General features: G+C 38.4%; 1 protein-coding gene across 3 annotated transcripts in view; it reads left to right on the forward strand.

Moving 5' to 3' along the window:
• Positions 1-1,135: 1,135 nt before the first annotated feature.
• LOC135943146 (visual system homeobox 2-like) overlaps positions 1,136-15,495 on the forward strand; it is a 63,607-nt gene continuing 49,247 nt past the window's right edge. The window contains exons 1-2 of one of the 3 annotated variants that reach the window (XM_065489569.1): positions 1,136-1,459; positions 4,847-5,851. In XM_065489569.1, coding sequence (XP_065345641.1) covers positions 5,323-5,851 — 529 coding nt within the window. In that variant the 5' untranslated portion in view covers positions 1,136-1,459; positions 4,847-5,322. The remainder of the gene's footprint in view (positions 1,460-4,846; positions 5,852-15,495) is intronic. The other 2 variants (XM_065489567.1, XM_065489568.1) reach the window with 2 other exon arrangements.

A 15,495-nucleotide genomic window follows, 5' to 3' on the forward strand; every position in this document is an offset into this window, starting at 1 on the left:
CGAAATTTATTTTGTTGCAAATAGAAACGTTTGCAAAAATGCCAAAAATGGTAAAAATGCATAGTTTTCCAAATTAAAAAAGTATATTATAAATTTCTTAGAGAAAGCTTCTCAATATTGCTAGATGTAGATTGCTTTGATAACCGATTTAAAATATCAATTATTTTTGAAACCGTCCAAAACCGTGACTACTATTATGCTTTGAAAAAGAATTGCTTCGAGAAAACAAATTCAAAGCATTTGTTTTACTGCAATATTTTAGCTGATTGATGTTTGAGATAATTTGTTTTAGATTATTCACTATTACAAATTTAATGGCTCTTCCTTATTAATTTTACAAATTGTGAGGGTTCATTTCTCAATTCAACAGCGCTATTATACAAAAAAGAGATAATGGGCACTGGACGTATATAGAAGCGCAGCCCACGCGAGACATTACAATAATGTAATCGCCTCTCAGCTCGTCTTGCAAAAGCACAAATTCGCGAGCGTGGTTTTCGAGTGCACGAGATGTATAATTATTCGCGAGGAAAACTACTCAGCTCGAGCGTTTATTATTTGCATCAAAATACGCCTTGCCAACTCTCCGTAATGCTTTTTTCGCAATTTGCGCAAAACACGAAAACGAGAGAATGTGTTGTGAAAAAAACATATAATCCACACCCAGTGGGGAGCTGGGGATTTTCACGATAATCATAATAACAACCAGCGCAGCAGCGAACGAGAGAACGAGAAAGGCGGCGGCTCCGCCAACAGCAGCGTCAACTTTGAAGAAAGGCGGCGGCGTCGGTGGCAGGAATAATAATAATAATGCACCGGCGCGGGCACCATTAAAATCTACACACATTAATAACTGTGAATATAAAAATACAATTACGGGTGATTAACACTTCTTCTCTCTCTCCTCTCTCTCTCGCGTGCGCGACGAGTTATTAAAAAGCGAGCGAGGGAGCGCCGGGTGCGGCCGAAAATTGCCGAAGCGCTTTTTGGTGCGCGCGGCGGCCAAAAGCGGGCGGGGAAAAATCGCGTCGGCACCGCCTTTTTGCATTGTTAAGTGCGAAATTGCCGAGCATGAAATTACGATACGCGCGGCCGGGAGAAGGGTTATGAATCTTTGTGTTGATATTTACCCCTTGGCTGCACGGCAGGTTGCATATTTGGCTGGCTGCCGAGCTGGGAAACGCCTGCCTTCTTCCACCTGCACTGGCCAATTTCCATAGCTTTCCCCGGCCCTATTTTCCAAACACGGACAGGCCCTCGCACACATGCACACTTGTTAGGTGAAATTTGTAATTCGCCTTTCTTTCGCTCCCTCTTTTCGGCCGCCCCATCTCGTTGCACACCATACTTGTCGCCAAGCTCCACACTGTCAAGTCAGCCGTTCGCTGCTCTCCATGCTCTCTGCTTCTCGCTGGTCAGCCCTCAATACTCTGCTTTGGAACGCAGACCTCACAAAAAGGTTGGATAAATTTCCTTTCATTCAATTAAGATGCTTTAGTTTAATTTATTTCTTTTGGCTTGCAAAGAAAACTAATACGAGTTAGTTTGTGGTATATTTATTGAATTCGTAAAGCCTGACCTCATGTAAACCAAGTTTGGTGTTCGAATTTTTAAAATTAAATTTAACCTTTCAAGGTAACGTGAATTTGTAAACTCATTAAATTTAAAAATCTTTCTTACAACGTTCAACAAAAACGAACTATATGACGTATATCACCCTCAAGAGATGCCTTTGTTATTTCATAAAACTAGATCCAATGAATTTTAATATTCTGTAAAATTTGAGCAGCCCCTGTAAAATAATTTTTTATATATTACCATGACTGCGTACATGCATCTTATATTAACAAGATAAAATTAAGGCTTGATCCAGATTCAGAATATTTGTAATAATATGAATTAATAGAGAATCTTATTAAATTTTAAATTTGAACCTCAATTTCAATCCATGGCAAAGATAAATTTTTTCAATTTTAAACTCTAATTCTGTAAATAGATTTATACAAACAAATATATCGTAATATAATCATATTAACAAATCAAGAAACACTGGACAAAGCGTCAATTCGTTAAAATTGGAATTAATGATCATCAAACGCAGTGAATTCCCACACAAAATAAATTTTTTAAATTGTGTGTTTTATATAATAACTGAACACGATATGAACAAAAATGAGCCAAATTGTTAAAAATCAATAAAGATAATAATGAATGATGATATTACAATTTGTGTATTTTACTGGTTGTATTTAGCAATCATTTAATATGCGATTCGCTTTTTATCCCTTTTATACCGCTTTTTACCAATTAGTATTTAATCACTCACGAAGAAAATGAGCGGGTGTTGTAATGATTCATATTTAAACAGAATAAAAGTTCACTATATAAGCATTCAATTATAATTTTCCTATAATATTGCATCTAAAATTCAATATTTCTAACCGAATAATTTTAATAAAATATACATTTAAATGAAAAAAATGATTAACAAAATGTGAAACAAAGTTGACTCTTCATCTATTTTAAAATTGTAATTTAATATATCTGTTTATGTTCCAACAATGATTCAAAAATATATTTCTGGTGATTAGCTTTTAATTTTTAAAATGTGGGTGTGTTTTGCACCTTCTAACAAAATTTCCAAATTTATTTAAAATTTTGTTGCAGAGAAATATGGATATGGACGTTAATTAAGTTTGAGTAAAAAATATTAATATTTATTTTTTAACATTTCAACGGTACATTTATTTAATTAAACTAAAATTGTTGTTTGATGAATATGAGATAACCGCACATACGGATTTATACACGGCTTTTGCGTCGTCCTTTGTTCAGGTATATAGTGTGTGGCTGCGTAGCCGTTTAATTAAGGTGTGCGCCGGCGGCAAATAGCCAGTTATTTGTGAGTGATCACTGGGTGGGTGATTTGCGGCGAGTCTCTAATTACGGGATGATGCCTGAATAGTCAGAGCGGCAGCGCAGCAGCCAGCAGATTTGCCCGCAATTATCGCGCAGCAAAGCATCTAGCTCAATGACTGCCTAACTGATTAGTATGCGGGCGCACGGTTTTGGCTCAAAATCATCGCCACCCGGCACGCGTCCCTTGTTAAATTACACATTAGCTCACGTGTTCTATACGTCGCCACCCTCCCACCGGATAAACTAACGCTGTGCGCGGATGCGCCCCCGCTTGCCAAACGAACCCCTTTTGCGCGAGAGAAGCAACACTGTGATGTGTGTGGGTGCATGTAGCACGCGCGCTGCTCAGCAAAAATGGTTAATCCCTCATTAGCGGTCGAAGTCTGAATTCAGCTCTGACGCAATGCTCTGATCGATGCTTGCTGAAATCCAATTAGCACAAGAACGTGAGAAAATTTACTTTTGAATTACGCAATTTCGACTGTCTGACTGAAAATACATGAACATCGACTTTGATATTAAAATTTTCCCTGCTTCTTTACACTTTAATGCTCATTAAATACGAAATAAGATAATTAAAAAATTGATGATCCAAGATCCGTTAATTATGAACATTTTTTAATTATTAGCTCTAAGAATAATAATTTTTATGAATTTCAATGGGATGAACGTCTAGCGCGTTTCAATAAAAATAAGGCATCAGAGTGGAGCAAATCACACGGTGATTTTTTCCGGAGCTCTTAATATATATGTTTTTGATTTTGCAAAGTCATTGGGTTGCGAATTTTCTTCACATCCAGACTTCATCTTTTCACTCTATTTGCTTATTAACAATGCAGATAGCAATGTTTTATTTTGTATAGTTTATATTAGAAAAAATCTTAAAAATTGTAAATCAATTTTATTTTTCCACGTTTTTGTCTTCTCAGATTCATCCAGTTCATTAATATTCATTGGTAAAACAGACGCAGGCTGCGGGTTTCGGTGTTACTATAATATATTTGGTATATAGGTTTTTTGTAGAAATAAACGTTGCAATTATTATACAATATAGATTGAATGAATCTCTAAAAATTCAAACCAAAAAATAAATCATTCAAACTAGTTTTGACTTGTTTGCTACACAACTTTTTAATCATCATCATCAAAGTTTCTAGAATTTAGGATAAAATATGAAACAAAAGAAAGCAATATAATTTAAATAATTATTTTTCTTGGAGATTAAATAATTGCAAACTATATTTGTCTAAAAGTAATATTTATTTTTATTTATAGTTGAAGGGTTGCAAAGAAATTCAAACAAAAAAGAGACCTAATTTAAATTGCAAGCAAGATATTATTTTTATTTGGCATCGCATGTTTTTTTACATATCAATATTTCCTGTCAGTTTGAAATGAATATTGTGATAACAAATTTTTATTCATTGAATCTTTCAAATTTATTTGACCCACTGTCACTAGTCATACAAAAGGCCCAGATATTATATTCCGATTTCTTTTGAAAAGAAAATTTAAATGAAAAACGAAGATATTCAAATTAGAATTAAATTTTAACGAAAAATTGAAATTATTAATATATATGCTTAAAATAAATTTAGAAAAGGTTAAATAAAAATCAATTCAAATTTAAAAAATAAAACATTTCACACAATATAAAAAAGAAAATGCCTATTTCCCAAATAAATGATATTTTTTATTTTAAACATTTTTTCTATTTTAATTTTTTTAAGATTATAATTTTGTTAAATTTTACTTTGTTAACGAAAAAGTTTTCACAAAGCAATTTTAATTGTATAATTTTTCAAATCTAGACTTCCTCATAAACAAATGACTTTAATACAAGAATTGAAATATGGTAATAGCCTCATTTTCTTGATTTTCTAAGGGTTCTTAATTTAAACGGTGAGCATCTTGGTAATGATTACAGGTGACCCTGTTAGAAGGCTGATCGTCTTCTTGGAGCAGAAGCGCGGCAATCGCCCCTGCGAGGAACCCTCCTCGCGCACGCCATTCCGGCCTTGGGACGCCGTCCGCACGGCCGACATCCGCCTGCCGCGGTACTCGCGAGGGCGGAGCCAGCGGCGACCCCTCAAAGGCGCCACCCTCCCACCGAGAGGCGTGTCGAGCGGCGCCGACGGCCGCCCCTCCCCCGTCTGAGCTAATCTTTGCGAGCGGGCTGCCCCCACCCCGTGCGGCGGACAGGCCAATCTGCCCGGGGGTGTGAGCAGCGAGGGTTGCGCCCGACAGAGTGGGGGTTGCTGTTGCGAGTCGTGACCGTGCCGCCAAAGGAAGAGGACGTGCCGACGCCGACCGCCCGCCCGACCGCCTGCTTCGAGTGATATGCAACCCGCCGGACCCGAGTGTCCCGCCGGCTGCCTACCCTAAGCGACGAGAGAAAGCAGGATGCTGCACGCGGAGCGCGGCTCAACCACGATTCACGTCTCGGCGCCCAGCGTGCTCAGCACCCCGGCCTCCGGCATGCCGCAGCGTTCGCCCTTCGCCATCCAGGAGCTGCTCGGCCTGACGCACCACCACGACACGCCCACGTCGGCGGCCAGCGCGGCCGTCGCGGCGGCCGTCATCGCGGCCACCAGCACGGCCGCCTCCAGCCACCACCGCAGCCCCACGGCCGGCGTCTCGGCCATCACGCCCAATGGCTACCCGCCCCGTCTGCCCAATTTCTCGGGGGCCGCCTCCGACCCCCTCGGGGCCGCCGCCCGCAGCATGTACTTCAACGCGGCTGCGGCCGCCTTCCTGCCCGGCGTCTCCACCTCGGCCGCCGGCATGGTCATGAGCCACCACCATGCTGCCCACGGCCACCACGCTTCGCACAACCCGCACGGCGCGCCGCACCCCGGCATGGGGCCCGCCGCCACCCCCGGGGTCCTCGGCCTCAGTCCCGGCCTCAGACACGACTCGGCCAACACGGGCGGTGAGTACCATTTTTTACTTGCCAATTTTGCATGTTGTATTAGAAATTCAATTCAAAATCCCAATGAAACCGTTATATATATTTGTTAAATTTATTTTTGGAATAATAATATAACTCTCGCTCCGTTATGAATGATTAAGTAATATGCGGATTATGCTAAATTTTAGGCGTATAAAACTGTTCCTTTTGTAAAATTAACGCTTTGGTTTGTTTTCTAAATTTACCACTTTGAAATGAAAATAAATAAATTTTAACCCTTTCGGTTGTGTGCTAAAATAATGCTTACAATGAGGCACGTACATGTCATCGTTTAGAGTCGTATAACTTAATCGGGAAATTCTGAGATTAAAATTGCATGAAAAATTATTTCCTTTAAGAATAAATTGAAACTGCATAATTTTGAAATCAAACGAGGAGTAGCAGACAAGGAAAAGCAAAAAGATCATGAAATGAAAAAAGGGTAAACCAAATAAAGTGAGTGATTTTTTAAATAGAATATAAACAAAATAGGCGCAGATATTAATTCACTTTTTTTCTCTCTATACCCCTCATTACTATTGCTTACGGGAGTAGCCATTTTTAAACCTAATAGAAAACGTTTTGCATTAAATCTTTAAGGATTACAAAATGAAATAATGAACTTTGTCAAATAATTTATTTCAACAGTTCAGAAAAACGAGAATTTTACTCCGATTTTATTTTCAAAAAATAAATAATATATTTTTAGATTTCAAATTAAAATTATGCTCCACTTTTCTGTTCCTTTTATATCCAGGACTTATAAGTGTTAAAATATTTTCAATAAACTTTATATAGCACGGGAAAAAAATTAATTCTCTTATAGACTAGTTAATTTTTTTTTATTCTGTGCTGGGAATAAATTATTTAGTCAATCATGGGCTCGGACAAGTGGCGCCGCCTGCTTGCAGATTAACCCGCGATACGACTCAATTATCCGGCAACAGCGGCAGCTAGCATACCCCCCTGTCCCCCTCGCCGACCCGCCCCCGATCCACCCTGCGTTGGCTGTGCCAGCGACAGGCAAGAGCAGCGACACCCTGCCTGCTCCTATTGAACTGACTTTCTTTATCAAAGCCAAATTATTTAATTAAAATATAACGCCGAGCGGAATTCTGCCTCTTGCCTTTCTTCCCTTCCAGCGCAGCACCCCTTGCGCCGCATTCTTGCATAATAAATTAGGAATTTAATCGCACCCTCGCATCCGCTGGCGAGCAATAAAAAGCGCCAGTTAGCATACTTTTGGGTTCTGTCGCCGCGTCCGGTTTGCGCGTCCGTGACAAAATAAGGAGGCGCAGCGTGGACTAAATCTGCAGTCATAACTCAGCCGACCGCAATGCAGATTGTGAATAAATCAAGGCTGCACGCGCGCTGCTTTTTGCCGGCCGACGCGAGGTGTGCTCGGTGGGCGAGCGGACCCTCTGCGCGCGCCAAACGGCGCCCTCGCCTCCCCGCAGAATTAATCCCGCGCAAACCGCGCTCGTTGCAATTAAATTTCCAGCCGCCTTCTGGGTCAGGTATTTGCAAACGCGTGTGGTTTCTGTTTAATATTGCGCGGTTTGCACAAGGCACTGTTGGCACGAGCGCTGTTTTAATTGTCTTTTTGGGAGTTCGCTGAGCTGGGAAACAAAGCACCGACATTAAAATTTGCAAAAGAACTCAAGTTTCAGTTGAGTAATTTATTTGTTGGTTTCATTGTACTTTATGTGTGTCACAATTTGAAGATTTTTAATAAAATAATGGAATAAACTTCACGGCTGATGGTAAAAATAAGAAATATCTTCCCAGCTAATGTGGGAGGATTTATTAATTAATTTAATTTTCTTGAAAACTGTGATGTCCATTCTTCAATATTTGCATGCATAGTCATTGCATATCCGTAAATTCTTCAGTATAAAATAATTCCCCCGCGTGGAAATATTTTTTTCTGTTGACTCTTATATACCCACTATTGTATATATTTATTTTGGAGGCTGAAAATCCTCATCTATATATACTACTGATAAAGCAACAACTCTTTATATATGGACTTGGAGATAGCTAACTTTAATTTATTCAACAATTTATCATCGCGACCTGCTCAGGTGCAAAGACAGGCTTTATTATATTCATAGATTAACATGGAATTTTGTTAAGCACCCATATTTGGTGTCCGAATTAAATTAATTGCAGTGAAATTTCTATTGAATTACTTTGGCAGTGGTGTTAATGAGAGAGACCCAGCTCTGCCATGCACGTCTCAACACTTCCAAAAAATGCAAACACCGAAAAATGTTGAAACGGGGAGTAATTATATGGAGCAGGGTGTAAACCCTTTAGAGAGGGTCTATTTTTAAAGGTGGTGTGTGACCAAGGAAACTTGAGTTTATTACTGTTGATAAAAATTCAATATAATATGGCTTATAACAAAATAAAAGAATATCTGAATCTGATTTAAAAAGGCAACTTTTGAATGATCGTAAAAAGCAAATCAATATCAAGAAATAACCTCGGATACCTGGATTTAACAGAAATTTTTTAAGTTTGAATATTGACAGGGATGTAGCGTGGTTGTTTGGAAGAAGTGTGCAACGCTATAGGGTTGCACTTCTTTCAAGTCCCAACAATATGTAGAGCGTGTAAATTTCGGCAAACTATACCAAGAAGTGTACCATATCACGCTGTTTCCTTGGATTCTTTAGTAGAACATTTTTTGGGTGTTTACATTTTTGAAAGAGTGTTGTATCACTCGATATTTATTTTCACTGCACTTAAAAATAGTGAAAGGATCTCCACATGAAATGAGCATAGTACTTAAATGAAGATGAAAAGGCATTAAATTGTTTTCATTTATATTGAGATTCTGAATTGTATAATATAAGATCTTACATAATTTGTGATTCATTTACAAGTTTAATAAATTATTTTATACAACGTACAGACGCAGCACTGCAGGAGAATTAATAAAAATTGTATATGATTCGATGAAAATATTAAACCATCTTATGAAAACAAACTAAGAATATTTACATAATACATTCAAATTTAGAAGGAACTGAACATTGGAAATTTTTTTAAAAGAGTTTCTGCGCTTTTTTTAAAAAAAAAAATGGTGAACCTTTTTGCAACTAAAATCTGATCTCAGTTTAGATTTTATGCCACGTTTAGCACAGTAAATTTTTTGTTGTATACCTTGTTATACGATTAAGATGAAACTCTACTGTTTGTTATTTCAGTGATGATGCTATTTAACTCCAAAAACAATATTATTAATGGTTTATTAAACGCAAAATATGCGTGCAACACTCTACATCTAAAGGTTAATCAATTTTTACACATTTTCGCTGCTTCTCTAAAAGTAAGTTTTCTTGCTGTACACTTTTGGATATGATATTTTTCACAAGTCTCGCCACAGAACTTACATCTACAATCATAATTAGGCTCATAGTGAAACGTTGCATTATTACAGAAAATATAGTGATATCCATGACAAGCAAATCTTGCAAAAATATGTCTATCAGGAAAATCAGGGCCACGCCAGTTGTCATTAATCATAGTTTCAGTCTCAAAAAACTCAGAACAAATTAACAGTCTATTTGTTTTCTTTTCTTCACAGAACTTTATATACACATCAGTCTCTGGTAGATTAAATCTAACCTTTAAGTCAGTTACATATAAATTGGAGTCTTTCGCAATCAATTCATAAACATAACGAGATCTATTATACTTAGAAATTCCAAGCACTTTTTTCAAATAGCGAGTTTTCACTCTTTCTAGATTTACAAAATCCATGTTAGTTAGATGTGGCCAGATAATTTCAATTCCATATGAGGCTGTTGGCGAGATTTTAAGGTCGAAGAGTTTAACCGCAGTATTCCAAAAACAATAGCAAATCAATTACTGTAAGATCAAATCCTTGACTTAACACGATAAGAGTGCGTAAGACCTCTTTGATCATAAGTTAAAACAATATAACTTACAATGAGTGAATTATGTCTCGAATTAAAAAAAAACAGTAAGCATTATCATTAAATTAAATTATTATTTTGGTTATTGACAGCTGATTTTAAAATGCTTCGATTAATTTAGGAACTAATTTTAAAAAGTTTACAAACTCTGCAAATATAAATAGCATTTTTATGGAGCTTTTGGAAATGCATTAAAGTATGTTCGCTCACAAGGAAAGTAGAAAATATTGAAGTAGCGTGAGCACACACAACATTCACCCATCTTTTGAGTCTCGTCTCGTAAGTGGGCAAAAAGCAACGCAGGGAAATTTTCCAATAAATCCGTTTCTCGTCGCGAGCGCACGTCAAGAACGTGATTTTACTATCAAATGTAAAGCCAATTTCTACAACAGTCGAGAGCGCACCTATGCATAGAGCTTATTACTTGTATGGATTTTCCCACTCGTTCTCAATAATTCACACCGCTCCATTTGTGAAACATAAGGATTTTCCCAGATATTTTCTATCCTCACAGCTCAGCTAAAATTGTGTTCGATTGCTTAAATTGAGGCTTATTCCAATTTCACACGTTTGCACGGGAAATTCTAGAATGATGCCTGGACTGTTTAGAACAAATTGATATATAAAATTTATTTGGTTTTGATTGTCACATTTTTATATTTACTTGTAAGGCCCGGAATTGAAAATTGTGCTTGGAGGTCAACAATTTATTCTAGTAATTATTCTTCTTGAAAAATTCTTAAATTGTGTCTCTTGATTGTACAAAAACATACAACCAATTTCAACTCTGTTAAGTAAGAGATTATCTATTTTTTTTTTTTAAAATTAGATTCTTTTGTTTTCCAGTATTTTTCTGATTATGATTAGATCACCATATACAGGTCGTTTCGTATTTTTCAACTTTGATTGAAGAGCTAACACAATCTAAAAATTTCCGAAGGAGATTCTACAATTATTATCATATAAGTCCTATTGATATAAATATTTTTTTTACTGATTTTACCAAAAGATTAAATAGCTCACAATCAGATTTTTACCAACATGCATTGGCAATAGAATTGCATGTTTATCATTTGGACTATTCAAGCGGTGTGAAACGAGTATTGATGCCATAGTGGTGGAGCATCAGAGGGCAAAACATCGCGCGCAGACAAAACACACACTGAAGCAGCAATTTATTGCTGTTTGTTCGGTCGTCGCATATATATTTATTAATGCAGCTCCGCTCGGTCGGGTTTGTGAGCTGCGGAAATTATATGCTGCAAATAGTAGAGCGGAGCAAAAACTGCGAGAGTGTATATGAGGCAACGAGCGATAATTTGTTGCATTTATCGCGTGGGGATTTGAGCTGCAAAAGCGACGGCGGCGTCAGCGTCATGCGCGCTGCGGCCCAATTTAAAACAATGAGGCCGGGCCGCTGAGGAATGGCGATCGCGTTATTTGCGCACGCGTGCCGAATGCAGCCCTTGTGCTCACACTGCGGGCTCCGAGTGTGCGAAACGCCGACACACGAATTCGCCCGCAGCGGGCTCAAAGGGCGGCCTTTCAGGGTCACTTTCGGCTCAAAGGCAGGCTAATTCCGCCCCAAAGTGGCCAGCTTTACACTTTGTCTACAGCACCGCGTATGCACTTTGCGCGCCCTGCCGCCCCTCAATGAGATTCACGCTCGGTAAATATTTGCCGGGCGTGTGTGTGTTTTTCGAATCGATACGCGCCCGTGGCGGGCGGTAATCGTGCGGGCTAAATAATAAGCCTGATGCCGCGCGCGTCTAATCACATCAGCAGATTTGTGTTTGATAAATAAATTTTCCACCGATATCCACCGCACGCGGATCAGGTTTCAATGAATGAAAATTCTTTGCTGGTGATCGAACTGCGTCGTTCAGATCGTGCGTATATAGGCTCCTCCAGCATGATCAAGTTACATTTATTCCCTGCCTACGTCTATTTCTATTCCGACCAATTTTGAGACTGCCTCGTATCACTCTACATTAAATTTATTTTTATTCAGGTCAAATATTTTTATGGAGTTATAACTGCTATAATTTTAACGTGAAAACATAATTTTCAGGATGGAAATTTAAGAATAAATACATGTTTTATGGGCTATTTTTATTCTATATCAGATCAAGTGAAATACGAAAGTATGACTGATTGTTGAGCATTGTGAGATTATTTTTTAGTGAAATAATGAAATTGTTATCAGTCTGTAAAAGATGATGTCAGCTTTTTTCATTGTTTGCTTTATTTCAAACTACACGTGGGAGAGTTTGAAATAAAAGGAAAGAAATAAAAAAAAAGGAAAATGAAGATTCAAATTTCTAGTTCAAATATTTTTATCACAATCAGTTTCTTTCTTACATTAATCCGTTGATGTCGTATATTCACTTAAAAGTGATAATTGAGGATGGCGTTTCAATTAATCATAACTAATTAAAAAAGCAAACTGCATTGAAATTGTGACATATTTCCCCACTCAATTGAATCTGCCTGCAGACCTTTCAATGCAATCACCACTTTGTTTTTCTCAGAACAAATATCCTGATAAATAATCTGCTTAAGGCACGCTACTTGAGACAACTTTTAAATTTTAAGAACGCAGAAAAATGACGCAGTACGAGATCGAGAGTATTTTAAATTTTTCACATAAAATTTCGTTAATAGGTATCCATCCTGGATTAATCCATACAAAGTTGAGCCATTCGATAATTTTAATTTTTAACTTTTAAATTGCCTCGCTTGATGTAATCAATTCCGCTGCGGTAGTAATTCATCTTTAAAAGTTCAATTAAATATTAAACTCAAAGGATGAGGGTATTATATAGACTTTAATATAAAATTTTATATCGTGAGGTCCAAATCTCTGCGCGGGATCAAATCAAAAATGGTTCTGCGATGCTCTAAATTAGTATAACAGCTTTATTTAAATAATTTTCTTATAAATGTAAGAGTAAAATTACTCTTACAATAACACAAATTTTAAATTGATCATTCACTGATGCTCAGTTGAGTTTGCCTTATCTAGAAATAAAGTGAAAATTCCGATCTATTTTAAATCGTGATAACTATTTTCCACAACTAATTTGAGCATGAAAGAATGCAGATATTCTCGCAGCGGATCAGTGGCTAACGGTGAGATTGCCTGAGCCGAATTTGCCAAACTTGACAGACAGGAATTTCACACCCTCGCTGGAAACCAACGAGCTTGATGGCTGGTCTGCCAGCTCTCCTTTGTTTCTACCTCTTTTGTCCTGCTCAAATTATCTCACCATTCTTTGGCAGCAGAGAGCAGGTTTGCACATGCAGTTTCGGGGGTTCATTGTTGTTTGCAAGCCGAAGCGTGTGTATGTGCAGAAAAAGTGAGCACCAGTATTTTTGTTTCTAGGAACTGCCTGTCGATTGTATATAATTTTATCCAGGGAAAAGAATTAGGAATAAATGCAGAATTTCCGTGAAATAGGCTGTTGATTTTGCGTATCAATTTTCAGCCAAACGAAATTCAACGTCTCGATTTTGTATTCACTAACGCAGACAGCATTGAGGAAAATGAGTCGACCATGTTGTACGCGCAAGTAATCAAAAGCGTCGATACCTCTAAATGAGGAGTTAATTGAATTCCTTAGATTAGCGAGCGAGGGGTTGGAATCACGCTTGAAGTGAAAAGTCAGCGGGAGAGCACCTGCTTCACACTCTGCTTTTTGCCAAGTTAAATTGGCTCGGACACTTTTCAAAAGGCTTTTCTCTTGATTTTCCTCCTCTTTCGTGACACGTACTCCAATTTTTCAACTCGGAACAACCGACAGAGAGAGAGAACGCGAATTCATCAGTTGCTGCGACGCCAGCAGCGCGCGCGGGAGAGAAAGGGAGATGAGCACTCAATAAGGCGAATAATGCGCGACGGGCTTGCTGGTGTGATGAGAGGCTCCAATTAGGATTTATCTCGTCACCACTGCGCGCGAGTCGCTCTTTGATTAGCAATTTTTCATCATACACCATCCACGTGATTAAAATTCATTCTCTGCCTCTCGCTCTTGTCCTTGCTGCTGGATTATATCGTCTGAGAAGGAGGACAAGAGGTGTGATGTTCCCACCACGAGAGAAAATATTTCCTAATGCCCTCTGCTTGATGACGAGCTCTACCCATAATATCTAATATAGATGTAAATTGTTCTGCTGCCATTGTGTCCCCTTCATTCTCTCACTGCATTTATACCAAATGTCTGACGAAAGAGTTGATTAGATTTTTTTAGAGTTCTCTGCAAAAAAAAACATACAACCACAAGATTTAAAATGGAGGTTGAAAAAGAGTTCATATACCAATGATTTTTTGACTAATAATTTTTTTCAATTAATTAACCAAATGGTAAAGTCCTTAGTGTTTCGAGCCACCTACAGATTGCACCACCGCTCGTTTTGAATTTTAAGATACTTCATACTTTTGGTCTGCGATATCAGATTCAATCCTGCTATATGTCGTGCATTCATGGCGTCAAAAGTATTTAATCTTGCATGCTGGAAACGAAACAGGACAGCCAACTGCGGTAAAAATTGTAAAAATGGCAGCGAAGATTTCAAAGTCTTTTTGTACCGTCATTGAATTCACCGATTTTTTATTTCAACTCGTCAAGTACGCCATGCATATAGTTGCATGGTGTGAATATCAAATCGCTGCGCTTTTGCTAGACATTAATTTAAATGAACGGTGGTGCCATCTGTTGGTTGCTCCAAACACTAAGGAACTTACCAATATCTTTGTTTCTGCGGCCTTATATATATGAGAGCAAAAGAAACTGGAATTACCGTGCCTTTTAAAAAAACAAATCTAATTTTAAACAATGAAAAGCAGTGGATTTTAAGAAAATCATTTCTACCAGACGTCCCTAAATTAGAAATTTGCGTTGTGGCTGTAAAAGTGGAGCAACTCGGTGAAATGGGTGCTGGCAGTTGAGATTGCTTCAATAACTAGAGGCGAAGAGGACGCGTACGTGTGTAGTGAGCGGCGGCGAAACATTAAAAGGGCAGGAATAATGAGAAAACGCGCACTCCACCACGACTGTGACGACTGCGACGTACGCCCTAAAAGATTTAATAAAGAAGCGGAGGAGCGAAAATTGAATTACTGTTGTAAAACTGCCGCTTCCTCAGTTAAGCAATTAAGGGATTATTAAGCCTTAAAAAGAGCAGGCGCGCCGAGAATGAAATTATCATCTAGGCAATAACATTTGTCTGGAGCACGCGAGAGAGAGAGAGAGAGAGAGAGAGAGAGAGCACGAGGAAAGAGATAAACTCGCGGGCTTCTTAATTACAAACGTTGGCATGCCGTACGTACGCGTGAGAGTGTGTGTAAAAGTAAGTGTGAGTGAGCAAATATAAAGTGCGAGAAATACGCTCACTCAGAGTAGTACACGTAGTCCTCTCTCTTTCCAGTGCCGTCATAATGGAGAGCAAGACGTAAATTTTAAAAGGATGCGCACACGTTTAAATTAGAGATAATATTACTCCGCGTATATAAACACATTAAAAACAAACACGCGAGCGGCGCAGGAGGAGAGTGGCACCTCCTGCATACTCGGGTCGCCGAGGATAAATTTCCTTATTCTCATTTTCGCACCCTTAAATAAAATAACATTCCTAGCGTGCCTGAGACCCTCCGCCAAGGCGGGTCCTGCACGCTTTCTC

This window comes from Cloeon dipterum, chromosome 4 (assembly GCF_949628265.1).
Source record: "Cloeon dipterum chromosome 4, ieCloDipt1.1, whole genome shotgun sequence".
In the NCBI taxonomy this organism is placed as follows: domain Eukaryota; kingdom Metazoa; phylum Arthropoda; class Insecta; order Ephemeroptera; family Baetidae; genus Cloeon; species Cloeon dipterum.